We start from the raw sequence: 23190 nt of genomic DNA on the forward strand, positions 1-23190 counted from the left end.
TTTAGCGACGCAGCCAGTGGCCACGGCTACTCTCAGTTACTGATTGCTTTGCTAGGAGCCTTAGTGCCTCACAACTAATTATACGCTGCCAAAATACCACAAATATTTTTCGCACAACAAAATTATAACAAATGTATCATCACCATCATGTCATTTTGTGACAAATCCAATGCATTATTTCTTTTCACCATGTTCATCATCAGCATACAACAATCATAGAATGAAGCATCATCCACAGGTATTTGTTCATCTTAACAAAAGAGACGTTTATTTCGTCATCATTAAGAGATATATAGTTCATCATCCCGTTGGTATACAAAGATGCTTAAAAAGCATTGGAAAAAAAACAAAAGTACTCTCAAACTAATATTAAAGCTGGGTTGGTGACCACTCCAAGCTCTCAAAATATAACCAAAGCTGGTGCATGGTCATCAAATCCAAACTCTGAAAATACTTTGGGGGTCACACCAAGACCCAAGCGAGGGCCAAAAAAAAAGAAACTACAGAAGAAAGGGAAAAATAAAGGTGATTTCCACGGCTCCCATGATAAATGTCGCAAGTTCAGTAGCAGTATTGTTACAATGTTACTGATTGTTTTGCTCACATGCTGGGGCCTTTAGAACATTTCAGACAGTTAGCCCTGCCAAAACATAAAAGCTATATCAGCACATTGTCTAAAGATCAACATTGTAATGATATATTATAGTTCAGAAATAAATTATGGCTTCCTGGAAAAGAGAAGATGTAAAGCATGGCCTGTAAAAACTGTGGGTTGCCCATATGCAAAGAGTTTTACTATACATTCATAGTTACTAAATTGGACATATTATAGCTATATAAGACAACCAGATATTAGTATGGTCTGCAACTCTGCATACTGTTTTTCTTTTCATCAACATTATGAACTGAGCTCTTGGATAAATTTCTAGTTTTGATATATGAATCAAATGCATGTAACAGGCAGAAGCATCTTACCTCCATAACAACATCATCGTCCTTAGATGTTTCACCTGTCAAAATAAAGAACCTTATTTTTGTCACCAAGGAACAGACAAGAAACAAATTGCGGTAAGTGTTATCAAGAAAATATATATGTGGTCACGAGATTAGGTTGTGAACCTAACACTTACAACAGAGTTTGTGTTCATGAATATATTAACAGAATTACATCAACATCTTAGAAATACAATTTCTTGATAACTTTACAGATAAGAAAGAAACATGATCTTCTACATCATCTTAGTAGCCAGTTCAAATTAATGGTACATTTTGAGTTACTCAGTCAAACTTGGATCAATGCAAAGCTGTACTAGTGACCCTTATTAGAAAAAAAAGATTGGTTGGAAGAATGACAAAGCAAAGCAACGCAAAGCATGATCACTTGATCAGTACTCAAGTAGGCCCTTTTGCACATACAGCTACTAAAGTTTTACAAGATCACGTCAACATGAAACCAATGTCATGTCATTTTGGACTGCCTCTACCATTCGTTGCTCACATTCTGTAAATCCTTCATCAAATATTATGTGGTAATTCAGAGGGTATTTTGTTCTGCCTATGAGCAGCTTCACTTGATGAATATTAAGTTATGACCAGTGACCACAACATATGGTAAAAGCAGAATTTCTGCTACTTGCTCTAAACCTTTCAAAATGGTACCATATATATAGAAGATATAACACAGAATATTCTCTTTATCAAAAAGCAGAAATGCAACAGAAGTTGATTGTTGAAAATATTTTTTATTGTAGTTCATTTACCTCCAGTTAGTTCTGATGTCCACAATGCCAGGTTCTCCTTCAGGAGCTGCATCATAAGCATGCTGTCCTTGTAACCCTCCACACCAGCAGAGTTAATCTCAGCAGTAGCCTCATCAAGTGCTTGTTTTGCCACTTGGCTAGCTCTGAAAAAGGAAATAAAATGACTAACTCATTGATTATGGTATATCTTTGAAGCTTTGAAAGACTGGTGGATGATGTGAAATCTGGCATGGCCCAAGATGCAACTACACACAAATTAGCTGTCATATCCAAAGTATTGGTTAAATAAAGGCAGATCCAGGAAACATTTGCCTATCCTGTTAAGCATTTCGCTTGTGGGGTTCATTGATGCAAATTGGTAATGTTTCATGATGCCATCTTATATTGGTACTAAGCTTTTCTCGATCATCAAATTTAATATAATGAATAATGCCGGCATGCTTATGATTCAAACAAGTTTGGCGCATTAGGAATATCAGTAAAATGGGAGAAAGGGGCCATTAATGATGCATAACCTCTCAGGAGAGTTCATTATCTCATAAAAGAAGACTGAAAAGTTGAGCGCAAGGCCAAGCCTGAATTGATGGGCAGGAGAAAGCTCACTGGAGGCAACAACCATGGCGTGCTGGAGCAACATATGTTAGTTTTCCAAAGGTGGAAACCAAGGATTAATACCAGAAGTTCATTTGAGCCTGTGTACTATATTTAAAAGATTTCACACCTGATAGGCCATAAGGGACTGATCAGTAGCAGCCTTCTTTTCAGTTCCAGTGCTAAATTCAGCCAAGTAACGGTAGTAGTCACCCTTCCTGTAATTTTTTTAAGAGTGATGTATAAAGCAGATTAAAGAAAAAAGATATACACATGAGTATCGTGCGAACATGCACATACTATAGAGGGAAGATCCTCGGTTAATTGATAGAAAACCAACCTGCCCATTGTTAAATAGATTACCAGGGCAACACATAAGATCCTAGTATAATCTTATAACATCTCATCTCAGAAAATCTCAAAATATCTGAAACAAGAGGTACTGAGGGGAAACTTCAGAACTAGTGAGGCACTATTCAGTTTTTTTTTCATTGTTAATACTTGAAAAACAATGATGGAAAAGATAATTGAGTAATCCAAAAGCTTAGTAAATAATTATTGAAACTTTAATTATTATGGAAACTTTCACCAGAAGGTATTATTATGGAAAAACAACTTAGCAAAGCTTCATAAGAAACTATGCTCAGGTATAGGCTAAAATGTAGAACAATCCAGGTGTAACATGATTTAATTAAAGACCAAGACTAAGAAAACAGTTGGGGAATCAAGAGGTTCATCTCATCTTTAGGTCTTGTTTCCCTTTCCTTTTCTGAAGAATACCCCAACACTACAAATGGTCGTGCACTAAAGAAAAAAAAAGTACTTGCATTTCTGTGCAGAATTAGATAAATAAACAAGTTAAGCTAATGTGCTGGCACAGATCAGCTCTTCAACTCCTTGCTTATTTAGAAGCCTTCCCTTTATTTATCAGTATATATATGTATCATACTGCCCTTTAAATTATGATAATTTAGTCTTTATTCTGAAATTTTAGGACCATGTGAGCAAAACTATATGTCATGAGGTTACCTATAAGTTTTTGGATACTGTGAGCAAAAAAGGTCAGCATAGTTAGTCCCTGGAGGAATGACACATGAGTCATGGCTGGTATGTTTAAATCTTTGATTCTATGAAACCTTAGCATCATTTGGTAAAACCTGGTTGATGTCAAAGTTTAAAGCAGAGCAAAGTCAACATGTTTGTCACCTTCTGCAATTCTTTGGACCAAGGTGTTCAGTCAAGCATTTCTTAGGAAGAGAATTTAGCAGAAAGCCAGAAACTCATATGGATGTGTTATGTCAATGCTATTCAAAACACTACATGAGCTCAAAGTTGTGTATTCTTCTACAAAGAAAAAGATTGCATCATCAAAATATGCCTGGATAATAATAAGATGTTTGTTTGGGAATAAATTCTGAATGTAACCATTAGGAAATAGACCGATATGAAGTAAAACACAATTGAGAAGCAAATAATTGACTTGATGAACCTGCACATACATCTTATAAAAGAACACGACATTTTCACCCGAATTGGCCAATGGAAGGCAATGAATAGCAATAATTGATAATACTTCATTGCAAACTGCCCTTAGTTCATCCTCTACTTTCTTTTTGTAGCCATTTATTGTTACACCTGGTTGCTCACCAGCTGTCACCTTCTGCTCAAGTGATTCAAGGATTCTCCATGATGCTCTCCTGGCACCAATAGTTTTCTTAAAACCAACTGAAAATAAAAGCCTCTCTTCAGCACTCATATCCACATCCATCCTAGCAAGTGTCTTCATAAATTCCACCATATCTGCAGGAACAATCATGCATTGAGTTAAGAGTCACTTCAACGAAACAAGGAGAACAAAATATGTGTATAGAACATAATTGATCTGGTTGCGTCATGAAAACTCTAAGCAGAACTGAAAGATCTGTTATGCAGCAGAACAGATTCAGTTATTAAGACATGCTACTTCAGAAGCCAAGATCAAGGCAACAGAGTTGCAGGAAACTGAGTCAAGCATTATGTTGCCTACCACTTCAAGTGGGGATATGGAAGCCAAGAAGGCTACCAGAACCTCTATGCACTATGAAAGTGGTCTATGAATTAGAAAGACTTTTTTGTGTTTTGAGCCAAGACGCTAGGAGCCAACAAAATGGCTGACAAGTTCAGATCAACAATCATACAGAACATAGTGGCATATATATTACTAAGTTACAACAGATATGACCATCTAAATATCTAATTGTGGACATATTATCCAAAGCTGCCCCCCAAATTATGGGCAAAGGGCATTTCAAATAGTCTAAAGTTATTTAGTTCTAGCAAAGAGGGATGATAAATCAAACCACACTAGTACACTACTTTATGCACTGCTAAACCTCTTTTAACCTAAAATAAAAATGTGAACTGAAATGGTGGGTTCCACAAGTTCCACATATTCCACTAGAGTTCAGTAGATCATGTAGTTAGGTCATAAAGAAATGGATAGAAATCTCTAACTGTTTACCCATCCTCATAACAGAAAATGTGTCATCCATGATTCCAAAGATATTCCCTTTTTTTCCTCAGAAGAAAATCAAAACGCAATAGAAAGCGACTAAGGAACACCCAAATCATAGAGTTGGCCCCCACAAACCATCACAAACATACGAGCAACAATAATTACAAATCATCCAAGATATCATTCATGATCTCACTATCCCCTTTTCAAGAACCACTCAAACCCCACAAACTGGCAGCTAAATATCATGGAAAAGCAATCTTTTCATCAAAACATGTTCATATCGCACTGGATACATTCAGAACCACCAACAAATCACTCAAATTGGCTCAGAGTAATAATCAAGAAGCAGCCTTTCCGGGTCAAACTGCTATACATCCAAACATTCTGCTCATAGATTTTCTTTTGACGCAAACATAATGTGCGCAATGCCCGGCCTCCGCTGTTCAACCAAGCGACCAAAAGCAAAATCATAGGGCAGCAATCCCAGAAGTCACAAATGAATCAAGAACCCCACAAATCCTTCCTATACTTAACCAAGAACAGGGTCAGCGAGATTTCCCCCCAACCCCCAAATGCAAAGAACCAAGAATAAGAACTGCACAACAGCAACGCGCAACCTAACAATCCAGCAATCCGAGATCCCCTCCGAGCCATACCATCGTATCTCTCCGCCTGCTCGGCGAGCTTGGCCAGGCGCACCACCTTCTCCCTCTCCTTCATCCTCTTCACTTCCCAGCAATGGATTTGTCTGCAGCAGCAGCGCTTGATGGCTTCTCCTCTTCTTCCCCTCTTCACCTTCCTAAAATGGAAGGTGTGTGAGGTGTACTTCCCCTCCCCCACTGTTTCTTTTTCTGAAATGGGATTTTTTTTTCTCTCCACTCCTTGTGCTGATGGAATGATGGATGGCTGTGCCCCCTATATATGTGGAGGCTCTTGGGTTAGCAGCAGTGATTGTGATTTTCATGTGATCTGATTCTGATTTTGCATTTTTGGTTGTGGGGGATGGTAGTAGTAGATTAGAGGGCCTTGTGGTGACAGTTGGATATTTCTCTTTGGTTCTTGGAAGCTCTCATCCATGGCCATACATTAAACCTTTTTTTTTCACAGGTTTTAGGTCATGTTGTTGCCACCTCTAGCAAGCTTTTCTAAAGATTGGGACATTGGGGTCTTTGAATGAACAAAATTTGTTCTTCATATATATAGCACTAATTATGGTACTTAAGTGATTAATCAGTTTTGACTTTTCTTGGTTATATTTCATTATTTTCTGTTCCTTCCTTGAACAGTTTACTATTGTCAAACTAAAGAAAGATAAACGAAAACAGTTAATGACTAACGCCCCATTAGTTGCCCTAATAAGTCAAAACAAAAGTTAATTTGAATTTTCAAAATTAATTTTAAAGTTGATTTGAAAATATTTTCAACATAGTTTCTTTTTCAGTATTAGCTTTTAACCCGCTAAAAACATATCTATAAAAGTATTATCTAATAATTAAATTTTATTATATAATAAATCGTTTTATTAAGGAATATGGAATCGATGAGGACCTAGGAAATGGAACTGGAGACAGGGATTGAACACTAATCAATCCTATCCATCTGCTTGACCTGTCATTTTGTTTGTGTTTCAAAGCTCACTTTTTAAATTATCTTCTTCCTTTTCTCCATGCACAGCTATCACTTTGATGATGACCACAGAGGGTAGCATTGCCACCTTTTGTCACCTCTCAATTTCTTAATCCATGGAAAGGTGGCCTAGTCCATCATGCAGTTTGCTTTCAGCAATACTCTACCTCTGGTAACTCCCTTAGCTGGCCAAGAGATTAGGATTAATTAATTTCGTAATGTGGTGAATGGTTTTTTCTAATCAATCATGGCCCCATATTTTACAACAAACATGGTGCACGTGTTAGGCGATGGTTTAACAGGTGTTGATCTCAACAATAAAGGAGAACATTGGGACCAAAGGAAACTAGGAATCACTGGCTTTTCTTCTGTTTTAGGACTAGAGTTCAAAAACCGTCTGGCCCATATCTTGCTCTTTTGTATCTAATTTTGTAAATGTAGGTGTTTCATTGTCATTGGTTGGACAAGTACTTTTTTTCCTTTTGATTGAGTAAGATGTTTAGTCATGACTGACAGCGTGACATAAATTAAATATTTTAAAATATAACTTGACAAATAGTTTAAAATAAGTGGTCTAACAAAGCAATGCAGAAGAAGAATTTTTTTTAAGGAAATGAAAATTTGGAAGCGTGGACCAAATAATCCACAGCAATAACCCAATAAAAATAAGTTGAAATCAACGAGAACACTTATTTCCAGATTACTTGTAAAGTCCTCTGATGTTATTTACGATTAGGGATATTCAACTTAAGTTTCTTTCTCATCATCTAAATGAACATATGCTTCTTTCAAACCGCATAAACCATTCAGCATTCAGCTTTCTAGATGGCAGAGTGACATCCATCATTGTGTCAAATTTATTATTTCTTCCATCTCAAGAAAATATTGTTGCCTTTAACATTTAAAATTTACCCTAAAATATGTAAATAGCTACTTCGCATATTCTCTCATCTCAACTAATTACAACCATCAAAATAAAAAACTAATTACAACCATATTATATTTATTTTTTTTGTCTATTAGTTTTTTCAGCTAATCATAATATTCACCTTTCTATAAAAAAAATAAAAATAGAACATAAACTTTCCATTTAATTTTATCGCCCTCTCCTTAATCCCTTTAAAAGTTTAAAGATAGCTACCTTCTACAAATATAAGCATTAAAAGTATTTAAAATTTGTTCACAAATATAATGATTCAATGAGTACCACTTACCCCTCGATCTCACTTCTCATTTAAGTTTTTTCATCTTATTTTCAACTACTATATCTCATTAGATGAGGAATATAAAAGTATTTTCTGATCGACTTTAATCTTTGTTAGAGAATATAGAAACTTTAAATTTAAGAATGGAGATAGTAATAAAACTATACGGCTTCATAATTGTCAACATTAATCGTCCACCTATATATGGAGGTTATGCCTGTGTTCAAAGTCGCACGAAGCATGACTACGTGGCTAGTCCTGGTGAAGACAGAAATTTCATACAAGTACTACTTTTAATAATTAATCATGCATGGTCACACGTACGGTGTGCAAGTGCTTTTTAGAGAAAATACTCCCTCCGTCCTATAATATAAGCGATTTTAAGTTTTTTTTCTTGTACTGTTGACCACTTGTCTTATTAAAAAATTTGTGTAAATATAAAAAACGAAAAATTGTGCTTAAAGTACTTTAGATAATAAAGCAAGTAAAAAAATAAATAATAATTCTAAATTTTTTTAATAAGACGAGTGATAAAAAGTGTAAAAAAACTGAAAATCCCTTATATTATGGAACGGGGAGTAAGTATCTAGGATGCTGTTGCGGTGTTGTCCACACCACATTAAGATCTTTTGAGAGGACACGTACCTTGTGGGATATCTTGACAGGAGAGATGGAAGAAGCACAAGTGTCCTTCATGCTGACCCCTACTCCATAGAGGGTAGCCAAGACCTTTGCTGAGTCACTGCCAGCACCGCAAAATAAAACACATATTATTATTGTATGATTAATTAAATATTTACTTTTAATAAAAATAGATTAATATGATTTTTTAAGCAACTTTCGTATATAATTTTTTTAAAAAAAATACATCGTTTATCAGTTTGAAAAGCGTGCACGCGAAAAACGATGGAGGGATGTTGGGAAAGGGAGGTAACGAACTGACCATACCTAAGCCAGTCACACGGTCACACCGTCCCCAACACAGCCTCGTCCTGGATTTTTTTATGGACCCTGTTCAGTCCATCGTCAGAAAATATTGGTGAAATTAAAACTTGACAAAACCAAAATTTCGACGAATTCAAGATGTGAGAGTGATGTTCAGTTTGATACCTTACCAATTCTTTTATTGTTTTGTGAAAAAAAGTTCAAATACCAAATGTTGGTAGGAATTAACAATATTGTAATGGTGAGGTCTCGTTTAGTTTGTTACCTCACTAAGATGTGGTAATGCTAAGTTTGGTAAGGTTGATTTTGGTAATAAACTAACAAGCTTTATATTTTAGTTTTAAGAATGAATTCTTTTCTCAGCACCTAGAGTCGGTGCCAGCGTCATTAATGTTGAGCCGTTGGACCTTAACGTTAGATTCACTGATGCTAAGTAAAAGATACATTTCTACAATTATAAAATAAGGTTTCTAAAAGAACGGAAATGGAAAAATGCGGCATATCTGGTCGGCCAAGTATCCTCTGCCATAAAGATATTGCTTAATAGTCACACTGGTGGAAAAAACCTTTGTAGTCCCGATTTGTAACCCCCTTTAGTCGTGGCCGGCTGAGCCATCTTTAGTCCCGGTTGGTGTTACCAACCGGAACTAAAGATCGAGCTGACCTTTTTTTTTTTTGCATGGCCCTGTTGCTGCATGGTTTGTATATATATATAAACCATGCATATATATGTTTCAATACATATATATGCATACATATATATATATATATATATACATATATATATATATATATATGACCAAAATATATTTACATTATAGAAAATGTGTACACATGCATATAGAAACATATGTAGTCATGTATTAATTACAATCCATTATATGTCCTAGCTAGCTACGATTTCGACGTAGTAGTAGTCGCTGCTAGCTCAGAAGCTAAGGACCGGTGAATTGTGTTTCCGTCGTAGTAGAATTCACCCTTGGAATCAAGGATTTCTTCGTTGATGAATCCCATGAGTTGTTCTTGAACCGCCGCGATAAATTCGTTGTGTGTGGTCAGGTTATCCCTCATGCGAATAAACTATATGAATGTATGAAATTGATTAGTAATTAAACAAGAAATCGTTACGTAATGAAATTTTGAATTTATTTGTACGTACATCGAGCTCTCTTGTGGTGATGATTTGGTCTGCAAGGCAGTGGCAATACTCACACACGTAGTAGCCGCACAAGTTAGTTCCCTGCTTTTGCTTTGTGCACTACAAATAAATGACAAATTAACGGCGTGAGATCTAATTAATAAACACTTGTATGTATTAATTTGAATCGGAGAAATATAAATGTAGAGCATGTGTACTCACAGGAAATTTGAACCTCCGCCTAAGTCTTTCTCTCCAGTTGCCGCGGACCAAATGACGGAACCGATACCAAGCCCTACATGGAGTTTAAAGATATGATTCGTAGTAGAAATAATTAACATAACAAGAATTTCTTAATTAACAGAGGAACTTATGCCAGTACCTGTCTATAAGTTCGAAAACCTTGTCAAACGTAGACTCTTTTTTATCCATTGAGTCATATACGTTGACGGTGCAGGCCGACAGGTCGAAGAGTAAAAGCACCCAGTGGAATCTGCAATGTGTGTGGGATGCATTACATATGAAACACTTAGCAAGTTCGTACGGGAATGAAATTTGGTATGTAGGAAGACAGTAAAATTAAACTAACTCTGTGTTGTACGGCAACAGTATGAACGTCTTGTAATGCTGCGCCTTCAGGAGATGGACGAGATTGTCCTCTGTTTCCTGCGGATATTGGTCGAGTATTGCGACGTTTACTCTCCGAGGGTCGATGAATCCAGTATAGAAAACCCTCCGCCGTCGGGCCCTTTGAATCTCCATTCTACAACGATAAAAGGGAGTATTTTATTTTATATAGTCTACTTATATACAAGGACCTAATTAATTAAAGGAGACGTAGTAATTAAGAAATATAACTGAACGATATACTTACAAAATCCAGCAACTCATCATAGAGACGTCGAGGGCGTCCAGCTGGTATACTTCGTAGATTCCCTTGAAATTGATCCAGAGAATATCATCTCCTTGCAAGAAGTCCGGGTCCCTGATCCTCGCTCCGATCATCTCTCTACCGGTGGCGCTCATCTCCATGTACAGCTGATGGAACTTGCACATTTGTGTGGGTAGGGACTGCACCAGCTCGGGCTTGACAATCGGCATCATTACGTACTTCCTCTTCATGCATAGCCGGGGGGGAGGTTGTAGATACACATCGTAACGGGGCAAGTGCTATGGCCGCTGCTCATCTCTCCAAAAGGATTCATGCCATCCGTACTCAAACCAAACCGTATGTTTCGTGCGTCTTTTCCAAATTCTTTAAATTTTCTGTCGATGTTTCGCCACTGCGAACCATCGGCGGGGTGTCAGCATCCCGTCCTGTTGACGCTCTTCAGCGTGCCATCGCAACATTCTAGCATTCCCCTTGTTCCTGAACAAACGCCTTAGCCGTGGTATTATAGAGAAATACCACATCACCTTAGCAGGAATTCTCTTCTTTGTTAGCTGCCCGTCAACTTCTCCTGGATCGTCTCGTCTAATCTTGTATCGTAGTGCTTTGCAAACAGGGCATGCTTTTAGGTTCTCATACTCCTCACCGCGATATAGGATACAATCGTTCGGACATGCGTGAATCTTATGAACTTCCAGTCCTAACGGGCAGACTATCTTCTTAGCCTCGTACGTCGTCTCGGGCAATTTGTTTCCCCCCGGAAGAATGTTCTTGACGAGTTTCAATAAATCGCCAAATGCCTTGTCACTAACCCCATTTTTTGCCTTCCATTGCAAGAACTCCAGAGTGGTATCTAACTTTTTGTGCCCCTGCTCGCAACCTGGGTACAACGAAGTTCTGTGGTCCTCCAACATCTTGTTCAATTTATGGGCTTCCTTTTCACTTTCGCAGTCCTCCCTGGCGTCCTGCAACATCTGACCAAGATCATCCGCAACGTCGTTACCATCAGCAGCTATTTCCTCCTCACCCGTTTGATTTCCTCTAAATCCAACATACTGAGCAAAGTCCGGAATATTGTCGTCTTCCACTTCATCTTCTTCCATTTCAACACCTTGCTCTCCGTGGGATGTCCAACAATTATAGCTTGGCATGAACCCCGACTCAAACAAATGGAAATGAATAGTCCTGGATGCAGAATACTCCTTCTGATTCTTACACTTATTGCATGGACAACAAATAAAACCCCTTTGCCTGTTAGCTTCGGCCACTCTCAAAAAATAGTGCACGCCGTCAATAAACTCTTTGGACCGCCGGTCAGCGTACATTCATTGCCGATCCATCTACATGAGTCAAAAAAAACCGTACACAAATAATTATTCTTATAATAATGACAGTCATACAATAATTATAAGATATCTTTATTCATACAAAAATCATAAAATATTACACCAAATAATCCTTAAAAACTATTTGTAAAGTTTTAAACTAATTTTAATGTGTTTTACTTCTTTTAATTTTCATTTTAGTTTGTTTTCTATTATTTAAGATTAACTTTCACTAGAGTTTTCCTTCTCAACTATTTTATAAAACCTTGTTTAGCAAATGAACTAAATTTCTATATATTCTTTCTTCCCCACACACATTTTCTCTCTCATCAACTTACAACTAAATTTTGGAGACAAAAAAGTGTGCAAAACATATGTGCAAATGTAGTATGACAAAAAAAACATTGGATGATGAAGTTGCAAACCTTTTAGGCACCTCCGATTTGTATGTAATCACCAAAATAAATTCAATAGAAATTTTGGCATGACCTCCTCTCTTTTTTGAAGAAATTTTGAAGCTTTGCTCGGGCAGCTGTAGGAGGAAGAAGACATATATACATGGGTGGGACTTTAGTCCCAGTTGGTAGCACCAACCGGGGCTAAAGATCACCGGGATCCCAACCGGAACTAAAGTGGGCCTGACATGCCCTGACAGCATTCGAACCGGGACTAAAGATTGTTACCAACCGGGACTAAAGATCAAATATGCCCGTTACCCTTTTGAACCGGGACTAAAGATCATCTTTAGCCCCGGTTTTTATTGCATCCGGGACTATTGTGGAAATCGGCCGACCGACGAAAGATGGTTTCTCCACCAGTGCAGAGGTGGATCTAAGCCTAGGGCACCTTAACCGTGGCCCAAAGCCTAGGATTACCATGTAATCATCATACAAAATCCAACTCTCTATGAGTTGGTTACAAGTCTTTGGATCAATTCTGAATCCGTCCTTGTTACTTATATGTTGGTTCCATTTTTCTATTGGTTCATATGTCAGTATCTATAATAACACTATCGTTACATATAATGATAGTACTATCTTATATGTAATTTTTTTAGACAACACATTGGCTCTGGTACTGGAGACAAATACAAAAAGTGTCAAGACAGCAAGCTCTTAAAGTTTACATGTCGTAATCTTAAGACAACTGTCATGCAGCGCAACTTTTTGTCAACTTCCGACGAAGATCCACAAATAGGATCCAATAATTAAGTACTCTTTATCTTGTGTTGATGGTTATTAGTTTGTGTTTACTTCATGATCTGGACTATTTTTATAAGTTTTCTTTGAATTGTGCGCGCTTTAAGTGAATTGGTATAATAATTGGCTATAACTCGTTAAGCAAAGACCGATATGATACTCTATTTCATTATTAAAAAAGATGTGAATCCCACTTAGCCAGGGGCGGAGCCAGAGCCAGGATTATACCAAAAGTAGAACTTAATCACTAGATTATAAACTCTTTGAACAAATTTTAATAAGAAAATTAGTAAATTCCTTGTATTTTTTTCTGCTCCGCTAGCCTAGACACGCGCGCCGCCGCGGCCACACGCGCGCGGCGGATATTTGTTGGGTTTGAATAATGGCCGATCATGACTTGCCCTGCGTGCATGCCGTGCACGTACAGCTACAGCCGGCGCCCCACGCGGATGGATGATGGATATATGCAGGCAGGCGCGCGGCGCGGCTGGTGGATCATCGATCAGGTTCGATGCACCCGAAGAGAGATCGATCAGCTTTGCCCCTACGTCGCGTCGCGGGGGTCCTGCAAAAATTAACAACGAGGAGACGGCCGCTGGCTACCTCATGCTCATGGGACGAGCTCGTCTCTCGGCTGATGCGATTAGCCGAGTTCGTTAGGACAGGGTACAGGTTTCCAACCGGGTACGCGCTAACGGTCTATTAACACGTGATTAATTCAGTATTAGTTAATCTTTTTTAAAAAAGGATTGATTTGATTTTGTTAAAACAACTTCCGTATAAAAACTTTTTACAAAAACACATTGTTCAGCAGTTTAAAAAACGTGCGCGCGGAAAACGAGGAAGATGTGTTAGGAAAAGGAGGTGCCGAACACAGCATCCGTTGTTTCCAACTGAAACAGTACGTACGGAAAACGAAACGATCCATTAGCGCGTGATTAATTAAGTATTAGTTATTTTTTTTCAAAAATAGATTAATTTGATTTTTTAGGTAACTTTCGTATAGAAACATTTTATAAAAAACGCACCGTTTAGGAAAAGCGTGCGTATAAAAGATGAGGGAGAGGGGGTTGGTATGTGCACTGTGCAGAACCCACCCATAGGCTATGTTTAGTTCACACTGAAGTTTGGAAGTTTGGTTAAAATTGGTACAATGTGATAAAAAAATTGTGTGTATGAAATATTTGATGTGATGGAAAGTTGGAAATTTGGGAAAAAAAAAACTTTGTAACTAAACAGTACCATAATCTCCGTTTCTTATCACATGTATAACTAACTACAGGGTACTTTGTCCCAAGAGAATGTCAGGTACACGGAGTGCCGACTGCGTAGGCGAGACGTACCAAAAAAAACACCCAAAAAGAAGAAAACATCCGACCTGCCGGATTCGAACCAGCGACCTAAGGATTATCTGCAACGTACTACAGTTATAGTCTAATCAATTATAACTGTGAAGATCTGTTTTTTTCCAAGAGGTTTTGAGGTTTCAAATGAGCCAAATCTTGGGTGCAATCTTTGTGCGACATGTAATAAGCACAGTCCGGATACACATGTACATACAACCACTTGTTTGACAAAAGAAAAAAAATTGTAAATAGAACAGCCCGTTCCGACATAAGCGAACATGTACATACAAGGTAGCCTTGTTTTCAGAAAACCAAATGAGCTGAAAGTTTTTATACAGAAATACAAGATGTCAACCAGACATATACGAGCCTTGTTTATAGAAGAGAGTGTATGAGCTGAGCCTTTCTGATGCACAACCAATGCGCCTGACTAGATCGACGCATCTACCAATATGTATCCAATTCTTGTTTCCTGTCGATGCAGAACAGATAGCAAGTTAGCAACAGGCATATTTTTTCATTGTTGTTCAGTGGCACAAAGCAACATGGAAGTTCCAAACGGGTCCTTCGATTCAGAATTGTGTACTCCAGTATGGCGTGTGTAGACAGTTAATTTACTCCATCTTCAGCTTAAGAACAAGCTTGTTCGGATGTTCAGCAATCCGGTTCCGCAGATCTTCCTTGAGCCTGTCATCACTGGAACCATGCTCGTCCTTGTCCAGCCGCACTGACAGCAACTCCAGGTAGCGGTGACACGAGACAGCAGAACACAGCTCCTGGATGTTTTTCCAGTTGATGCCTGAAACCCCAAGCTTGCGCAGCTGCGTGAGATTCTTGAGCTCTTTCAGGAAGGCCTTGCCACCTGCGACGCCGACATTGACGACGCCCAGCGTGTGCAATGCCGTCAGCTCCTCGATCCCCCTCGGCACCTCAATACCAGAGCAAGGATCACCAGCATGCCTGCCTCTGCACAGATCAGGCAGCCAGGATAGCAAAGCATGTGTTGACCTGCATTTTGGCTGTGTCTCTGTCTCAGCAGCTGCTAGGCTTGCAGATGTGCCTTCTTCACGGGAAACTGTTTTAAACGCTCGGATGGACGTCCATCCGTTTTTTTGCATGCCATCTAAATGGTTATGAAAAATTTTCAAAAAAATTGACATGATAGCTTAATATGTAATATAACACTTCACAAACATGCAAGTTCAAATTCGACTTCTACAAGTTGTGACAAAAATAACAAATTTGACTGTGAATATACGTATACTAGTTAGAGTTTGATTTGTTATTTTTGTTACAACTTGTAGAAGTCGAATTTGAATTTGTATGTTTGTGAAGTGATATATTACATATTAACTTATCTTGTGAATTTTCTTGGAATTTTTTCATAATCATTTAGGTGGCATGCAAGAAACGGGTGGACGTCCACCCGAGATATTAGAATCCATCCACCTTCTTCACCCAATGTGACTTTGGTGCCACCACGAATGTACTGCAGCTTATGCAGCTTGACGATGGCTGTTGGCAGTCTGACAACAGAGGTGTGCCTGATATCCAGGGTCTGCAGCTGCCTCAGGCCACCCACCGCCGTCCGCTGACGCCGCCGCACCGCCTGCCTCTGGCCGCGCGCCGGTGCCGCTCCCCTTCTGCGGAGATAAAAACGGAAGAGAAGAATAGAAAAAAAAAAAGGAAAAAAAAAGGAGATTGCTGACTAGGATTATTGACCCCACATTTTTTTCTCACTTATATGTGGGTCCCACATATTTATCTTTTTATTTTTTGCTGACTAGGATATCTTGTCAGCAAAACCATGCAAAAATTGAGTCAATACTGCCATAGGATCTACCTTTAACGGTTTAAGTGAATTTAGGGGTATACATTTCTGGTTTTATGGTTAAGGTATCTAAAAAGGAAGAAGTACGAATTAATCCCCCCTCGAACTATCGTGGTTGTCCGAATTACCCTCCTGAACCACAAAACCGGACATTCTTCACCCCCAACTATGCAAACCGGACGAATTACCCCCCATGAACCAATTCAGAGCGGTTTTGTCCAACATGGCGCACACGTGGCAATCCAGTCGGCGTTTTTTAATAAAAAATTTTGGGACCCGCCTGCCATACTCTTCTCTTCTTCCTCTCTCTCTCTTTTCTCTCTCTCTCTCTCTCTCTCGCACTTTTCTCTCTCGCGGCTCGCGTTGCGCGCACGGCGAGGACGGCGCGGGGACGGGCGGTCGGCGACGGCGGAGGCAGCGAGCGAGGCGAAGGAGGTAGCGGCGGTGGCAAGGCGAGGCGGCGGTGGCGGCCGGCGAAGTGGAGCAAAGTGCCCGCGGCGAGGGGCAACGGGCAAGCGCGCGGCAAGCGGAGTGGAGCGGGCGGCGACGAGCGACCGGAGCAAGTGGACAAGTGCGCGGCCACCGGCAGAGTGGAGCAGAGCGGCGGTGGGAGAGGGGGAGAGGAGGCCGAGCACGACATCGTCGTCACGCTGGACGACGAAGTGGAGGTGTGGGTGACCGGCGTTGGCCCGTTGGTAGGAAGGCAAGAGCGTTAGGAGATACCTCGTCAGGGCGGTCCAAGTCATCATCCAGAGGCGGCGGCGGCGGCTGCGCCCCCTCCGCGGCGGACCCACCGGCGGCGACGCCGACCGCCGCGCCTCTCCCCTCCCCCATCTTTCGTCGCCGCCTCCCCTCTCCTCCTCTCCCTCCTCCCGTCGCGAGGCCCTCAAGGCGGCGGAGCTCGACTGGGCTCGCCGGCCGCCTCTTCCCTTTCTACCGCCGCTGGCCTATCCCCTCTTTGCGGCGGAGCAGGCGAGCGCGGCGGTGGAGGCAGCGCCCGCGACGACACGGAGGACGGCGCGGCAGCGGGCTGGGGCTAGTTGTCGCGCATGGCGTCGGCCACCGCCTCGCCTCGTCGCCACCGCTGCCTCCTCCGCCGCACCCCGCCGCCGCTCGCCTCCTCTGCCGCCGCCGCCTCGCCTCCTCCGCGAGCAGCACGAGCTCCCGCCGCCGCTCGCCTCCTCCGCCGCCCTGCCCCGTCGCTCGCCTCCCTACGCTCGCTGCCTCCGCCGCCGCCTCGCCTCGCCGCCGCCGCTGCCTCCTCCGCCGTCGCCGACCGCCCATGCCGACCACCCGTCCCCGCGTCGTCCTCGCCGTACGCGCAAAGCGAGCCGCGAGAGAGAAAAGAGCGAGAGAGAGAGAGAGAGAATAGAGAGAGAGGAAGAAGATAAGAGTATGGCAGGCGGGTCCCACAATTTTTTAATTAAAAAAATACTGACTGGATTGCCACGTGTGCGCCACGTTGGACAAAACCGCTCTGAATTGGTTCGAGGGGGTAATTCGTCCGGTTTGCATAGTTGGGGGTGAAGAATGTCTTGTTTTGTGGTTCTGGGAGGTAATTCGGACGACCGCAATAGTTTGGAGGGGTAATTTGTACTTTTTCCATCTAAAAAAATCTCGTTGCTAAGTTGAGGGACCTCCGGTGAACTTATTCCCCACCGGTTTGCTCCATTTCGACGCGTGGAAAGCTTCCTGTGGGCTGCAAGCCCATTCGGATGGGCCGGGCCGAGACCAGTCCGAGTGAGTTGGACTAGCGCATATATGCAATTCAATTTTGCTATATATTTGTCAATAAATTTTCTCCTAAAAATTTGACAGATGTAATTACAGTACAATCGCAGTGTAATTACTCTGTAACTTACATGTAATTACACTGTAACTATAATGTAACTTGTATATAACTTTCAAAAATCTCACCGTAACATGTTATTTCGGTAAAATAGAAGTCGTGGGAACAAATCCTTTCACATATGTGTGCTGTAATTTTTTTTTTCTTCCTCACTAGAACAAAAATCTTGTAATAGATCTAACGATTCAAAATTATGTGAAACTTACATACAAGTTACACTATAGTTACATGCAAGTTACAGTGTAATTACATACAAGTTACAGTGTAATTACACTACGACTGTACTATAATTACATCTGTCAAATTTTTAGGAGAAAATTTGTCGACAAATGTATAGGTGGTCCCTATGCAATTTTATACCCCCTCCATAACCCCGTTTTTCTTTAATTGACAACTTATGCTTTTCTATAGAACTTTAATTGACAACTTTGAACTACTCCCTCGGTTCCTAATTATTCGTCTCATAATGGTTAACCAAGAAAAAAAAAAGAGATTTGTCGAGGTGCTAATGGAGTAATACTCTCCGTTCATATCATAAGTTTTTGACTTTTTTAAACTCAGACTTTTAAGAAAGTGATCAAGATTGATCAAGATTATAGAAAAATATAATAACATTTATAGCACTAAATTTATTTTATTAAATCTAAAATAGAATATATTTTGATAGTTTCTTTGTTTTATGTTAAAAATATTGCTCTATTTTACTACAAACTTAATCAATGCTGAAGAAAGTTTAACTTAAAAAATCAAAACGACTTAGAATATAAAATGAAGGTAGTATTATATAAAGATCTCTAGTACATATGGTTAAAAATTATATCCCTTCTGACTATTTGAAATAAAACATATAAGGGCTTGAATAACCTGAATACAATCCTACCTAGAAAAGTGAGGGTTTTATCCAAACCGGAGAGGGCCAATTCAACCATGGAGACGGATTCTCGGTACACGCAAAGCTCTGCAAGCTCTTACTTTTCATGTCCCAAATGCCTATCTCTCGCCAACTAGTCTTATACATGTAGACATACTCAGATGAGTCATCGGTGATGTAGGCACAATTCGGCTTTAACATCGGATAATCCTTGGTTGAAATGCACATTGTGCTATTGTATCCAATAAACAATGCATGATCATCCAAGCTCTTCATCTTCACAAGTTTTTTCCGTTCAAAATCGACTTTGAACACTTCAATGTCAGTTGTCCTGAGCTCCAGATATGGATATATGTCATCATTGATATCAACGATAGGATCTAGGTCGACATCATCATCGTCTACCTCAAGATTATTTGGGTGCTTTGATGATGATGCTGCCATCAGGTCGACATAGCTCCTCCATCTTCGTACTTGAAGGATGTCACCCCATGGTGCCCGTAGGAGGTACATGGCCGAAGGGTGCCACCGTTGTGAAACTTTGCCCGTGATCTGTCTCACGATAGGAGAATCGCCATTGAGATCTAAGGTGTAGATGGATCCATCGTAGCGTAGCGCATAGAACAAGCCATCGTTATCGTTGTGAAAGAAGTCTTCGAAGCCACCAAAGCAGGGGTGTTTGTCCGGCGAGACCCACGTCCACCGCTCATCACCGGGCTGGGCGAACGAGAGCTCACCACACTCCATGTGGGCGAGCAGCGCGATGCAGGCGCCCCCACCAATGGACGGTCTACATGAAAGGGCCACCCGATGGTACATGCATTCCCGTGCCTCGTTCGCCGTGAGCAGGAGTGGCTCTGGGTCGAGCCCAGGTGTCGAACTCACGAAGACGTTGTACATTAGGGCATCGTTGTTGCCTGCACCGGTGAAGCTCTTCTCCACATGGTGAATTCCGGTGATAGGAGGGAGACAGGCTTGGGCGCCGGTAATGGGATTGATGAGGCGGAGGTTGGAGACCTCGTCGGCGGTGACGATCCAACCGTGATCCGCACCGACCACGGAGTGTTCGGTGATCGGACCGAGTGGGAAAGGGACTCGGATGGACTCACCAGTGAAGGGGCAATGGACGACGGCGTTGTTCGGGGAGTAGGCCTCACAGGCGTAGAACAGACAGGGGAGCTGCTTTGCCTGGAGAGGGAAGCGGGCGCGGCGGACGACGGTAGACGTGGCGCACCATGAGGCACATACAGCGCTGGAGCGGATCAGGTCTGAGATATCCAGCCGCTCCATAATGGTTAGAAGGACGTCCTCCAGCAACTCCGCCCAGTTAGATGACTCCATTATCCTCTCCTCCTCGGCGTCGGCGGTACAAAAATTTGGGCGTAACACAGTGACCAGCAACAAAATACATAGTGCGAGTGTACCCCGAATCCGATCCACCTAACGTCGCTCGAATCCGAAACCGTCGCGGCCACGTCACCGAGTTATCTTGGGCCGCCCGATCGCCTGGTGGTGAGGTGGACGGCTGAGATCGCTTAAGGAGCACTTCTTTTTCTCCTCATCGATCTCTCCGGCCTCTCCGCCGCCCGCCGCCCGCCGCCGCCGCCGTGCCACCGCCGCCGACTCCTCTTCCCTTTTTTTCTCCTGTCACCTCGCCGGCCTTTCTACTGGTCAGACGGCCTCGACGGTCTCCTCTAGATGGGAGGATGGAGGGAGAGGATGAAGAGATCGAGGCAGCATTCTGCGGGGATTCGCATCGCTGGTGGCTTCGCGGCGGCGCGGGTGAGGCACTGAGGCGGCAGCGGGCGAGCGGGCGGGCTTGAGCGAGACGAGGGAAAGCGGGGAAGGGGGCGCCATCGGATGGGAAGAGAAGCTGAGCGCGGAGGAGCGAGTCGCCGCCGTCGATGCAGATGGACCCTCGCTGCTTCTTCACGAGGGGGTACCAACTCTATACTCCCTTTCTTTCTTTCTCTCTCTTTTTTAGAGCCATTCCCTTTATTTGTTGTATCATCGAATTCTGGCCACCATTGCTACTGCAGATCATCACAAGAATGAATCAATGGTGTATGCAGAAGCTAGTAGCTTCAAAGGTAGTTGCATCAGAAACAGAAGAAGCATACTGTGGTTCCTCAATTTCTCTTCCTTGTGAGGATTTAGGGACGTCAAATTAATAAGTCAACTTATTTATATGTTCTCCGTTTTCCAGTGCAGCTAATCAGCTAGAGCATCATCTAGAGCTCCCTGCTTTAGTAAATGACAGTATTATGCTCATGTTGGGTTCGCCCCTGGACAACTGCTGCATGGTTATCAATGGTAAACAATATATACTTCCCATGATTTATTTCTTCAAGTCCCTACAGATGGAATGATATAGCTACTCTTAGTGAAGATAACTATATGAATATGAGAGGATGGTATCAAGTCCCTTAGGTGCTTATATGAGATCTCAAAGAATCTGAAGGAGATTAGATTTAAGTGTGGAGGTTTGTCTCTTGAAACTGCAAAAACTTAGGATCCTATTTGATGAAAGTGGAACTCCATGCAATAGTTATCGCTATTAGAGGAATGATGCTTTGTTTCATTGTTGAGGAGTTAATGTTGGTGGCAAATATGTCAGCTGCGGAAGTTATATCCAACACATTGCCAACTTGTGCATTACTTTGTAGGCTCCCTGAGCTTAATTTACGAAAGTCTAGAGAGTTTAGGCGTTTAGTACTAGAAATGGCTTTGAATTGGATGGTTCATTATCTGGTCCACTTCACCTTTCACTTTCTAGAATTAAGGAAAAGTTAAAAGATGACCCCATTTTGTTTGATATTGTCATGTTTTGTACTTTTGTGCTTCAAAGCAAATGCAGTCAGCAGAATATTTTTGCCCAGCAGACCTGGTAAGCAGGACGGATGATTTTGGGCTCACTATGCATTATCTGTCCCTTCATATACACATTTCACACCAGCACTTTGAAGATATCCTGATATAATTGTTCACAAGATACTGAATGCAGTAATTGAGGCTGAAAAGATGTATCTGATCCGCCTACTCCCTGCTCTCCGCTGGGCGTTCCCGCTGTCCGCTGGGCAGGATCATTTGGAAATCACGTGCGCCGGAAAGATGCAAGTTTTTCATGTTCTGTGCAATGAAGGAGGCATGCCTTACAGTGGATAATCTGCAACGCCGAGGGTGGCATTTAGCCCCGATATGCCACCTCTGTTCCAGCGACTCGGAATCCTGTATGCACCATCTTCCAAGCATGTTCCTTTACTCAGGCAGTGTGGGAGTCTGCCAGGATCGACTTGGTCTCCGCTGTCCGAAGCCCGCCTCGGACTTTCAGGGGTGGTGGTGCGAAGTGCGTAAGAAGATCGCCAAGATTGATAGAAGAACGTTCGACACGGGCATCATCTTAATCACGTGGCTGATTTGGAAGGAACGAAATGCTCGGGTCTTCGAGGGCGTGGCAACATCGTCTTCTTTGCTCTGCGTGGCCATTGAAGATGAATGGGAGTCATGGAAGGCGGCCGGTCTATTAACGGCGCTGTGAGAGGCTCCTCTGTGGTTTGCTCCGTGTTCTCCGGATAGTGGTGTGGCGTCTTGTAAATAGGCGGTGGCTGCGAAGCCTCGCCATCTCTGTACATTCTTCAAATTCTTAATATACTACGGTCGGCGTTCTTTGCTGACCCGGCGATTTAAAAGATGTATCTGAAACACAGGAGATCTCTCTTAGGCCAAAACAGATTAAATATCGCATCTTGTGAGATGATATGCTTTACAGGCCTCCAATTTAGTAAGGATGCTGTTGAATCCAAAGAAGGGGAGCGAAGCACTGCTGCAGCTAAGAACCTTCCACTGATAAAAATAACATATTCTACAAACATAAACATGAATGGTAAGATGGTCAGACGATGGCCGGCGGCATGACAAAGGAGAAGAGCAACGACGGTGTGAGAACGACGGGAGAAGCACACTCTAGGGAGTAGGGATTTTTCACCCGCGCCAAAAAAAAAAAAAAAGAGATGGGGGCTGGTGTAGAGCCCCTAGGTTGGAGGGATTTGAGCCTTCCTATTTTAGGGCTTTAATAGGGGCTCTGCTGGATCTCGATTTTTCTCCCTTCACCCCAAAAA

General features: G+C 41.8%; 3 protein-coding genes across 3 annotated transcripts; 1 reads left to right on the forward strand and 2 right to left on the reverse strand.

Annotated features, from left to right (window-relative positions):
- Window positions 1–241: 241 nt before the first annotated feature.
- Window positions 242–5969, reverse strand: LOC127753821 (putative 14-3-3-like protein GF14-H). The gene is made up of 7 exons (XM_052279275.1): window positions 5505–5969; window positions 3851–4151; window positions 2482–2569; window positions 2276–2385; window positions 1761–1903; window positions 976–1010; window positions 242–640 (listed from the first exon to the last, which is right to left on the reverse strand). The coding sequence occupies exons 1-7, from the start codon at window positions 5566–5568 to the stop codon at window positions 635–637; spliced, it is 747 nt and encodes a 248-aa protein (XP_052135235.1). The 5' UTR covers window positions 5569–5969; the 3' UTR covers window positions 242–634.
- A 13112-nt stretch (window positions 5970–19081) lies between these two features.
- LOC127753820 (uncharacterized) lies at window positions 19082–20477 on the reverse strand. The gene has a single exon (XM_052279274.1). The coding sequence runs from the start codon at window positions 20411–20413 to the stop codon at window positions 19082–19084; it is 1332 nt and encodes a 443-aa protein (XP_052135234.1). The 5' UTR covers window positions 20414–20477.
- Window positions 20478–20614: 137 nt separating this feature from the next.
- LOC127753825 (uncharacterized) lies at window positions 20615–22827 on the forward strand. The gene is made up of 4 exons (XM_052279277.1): window positions 20615–21011; window positions 21112–21162; window positions 21284–21385; window positions 22077–22827. The coding sequence occupies exons 1-4, from the start codon at window positions 20933–20935 to the stop codon at window positions 22235–22237; spliced, it is 393 nt and encodes a 130-aa protein (XP_052135237.1). The 5' UTR covers window positions 20615–20932; the 3' UTR covers window positions 22238–22827.
- The last annotated feature ends 363 nt before the right edge of the window (window positions 22828–23190 follow it).

Source organism: Oryza glaberrima, chromosome 11 (assembly GCF_000147395.1).
Source record: "Oryza glaberrima chromosome 11, OglaRS2, whole genome shotgun sequence".
In the NCBI taxonomy this organism is placed as follows: Eukaryota; Viridiplantae; Streptophyta; class Magnoliopsida; order Poales; family Poaceae; genus Oryza; species Oryza glaberrima.

Coding starts and splice junctions, on each gene's coding strand:
- LOC127753821 (XM_052279275.1), bottom strand. CDS start 5,568: ATGAAGGAGAGGGAGAAGGTGGTGCGCCTGGCCAAGCTCGCCGAGCAG. Junction 4,152..5,504: donor GCAGGCGGAGAGATACGATG/GTATGGCTCGGA, acceptor TTGTTCCTGCAG/ATATGGTGGAATTTATGAAG. Junction 2,386..2,481: donor AGTCCCTTATGGCCTATCAG/GTGTGAAATCTT, acceptor ATGTTGCTCCAG/CACGCCATGGTTGTTGCCTC.
- LOC127753820 (XM_052279274.1), bottom strand. CDS start 20,413: ATGGAGTCATCTAACTGGGCGGAGTTGCTGGAGGACGTCCTTCTAACC.
- LOC127753825 (XM_052279277.1), top strand. CDS start 20,933: ATGGGAAGAGAAGCTGAGCGCGGAGGAGCGAGTCGCCGCCGTCGATGC. Junction 21,163..21,283: donor AGAAGCTAGTAGCTTCAAAG/GTAGTTGCATCA, acceptor TTTCCAGTGCAG/CTAATCAGCTAGAGCATCAT. Junction 21,386..22,076: donor CTGCTGCATGGTTATCAATG/GTAAACAATATA, acceptor TACTGAATGCAG/TAATTGAGGCTGAAAAGATG.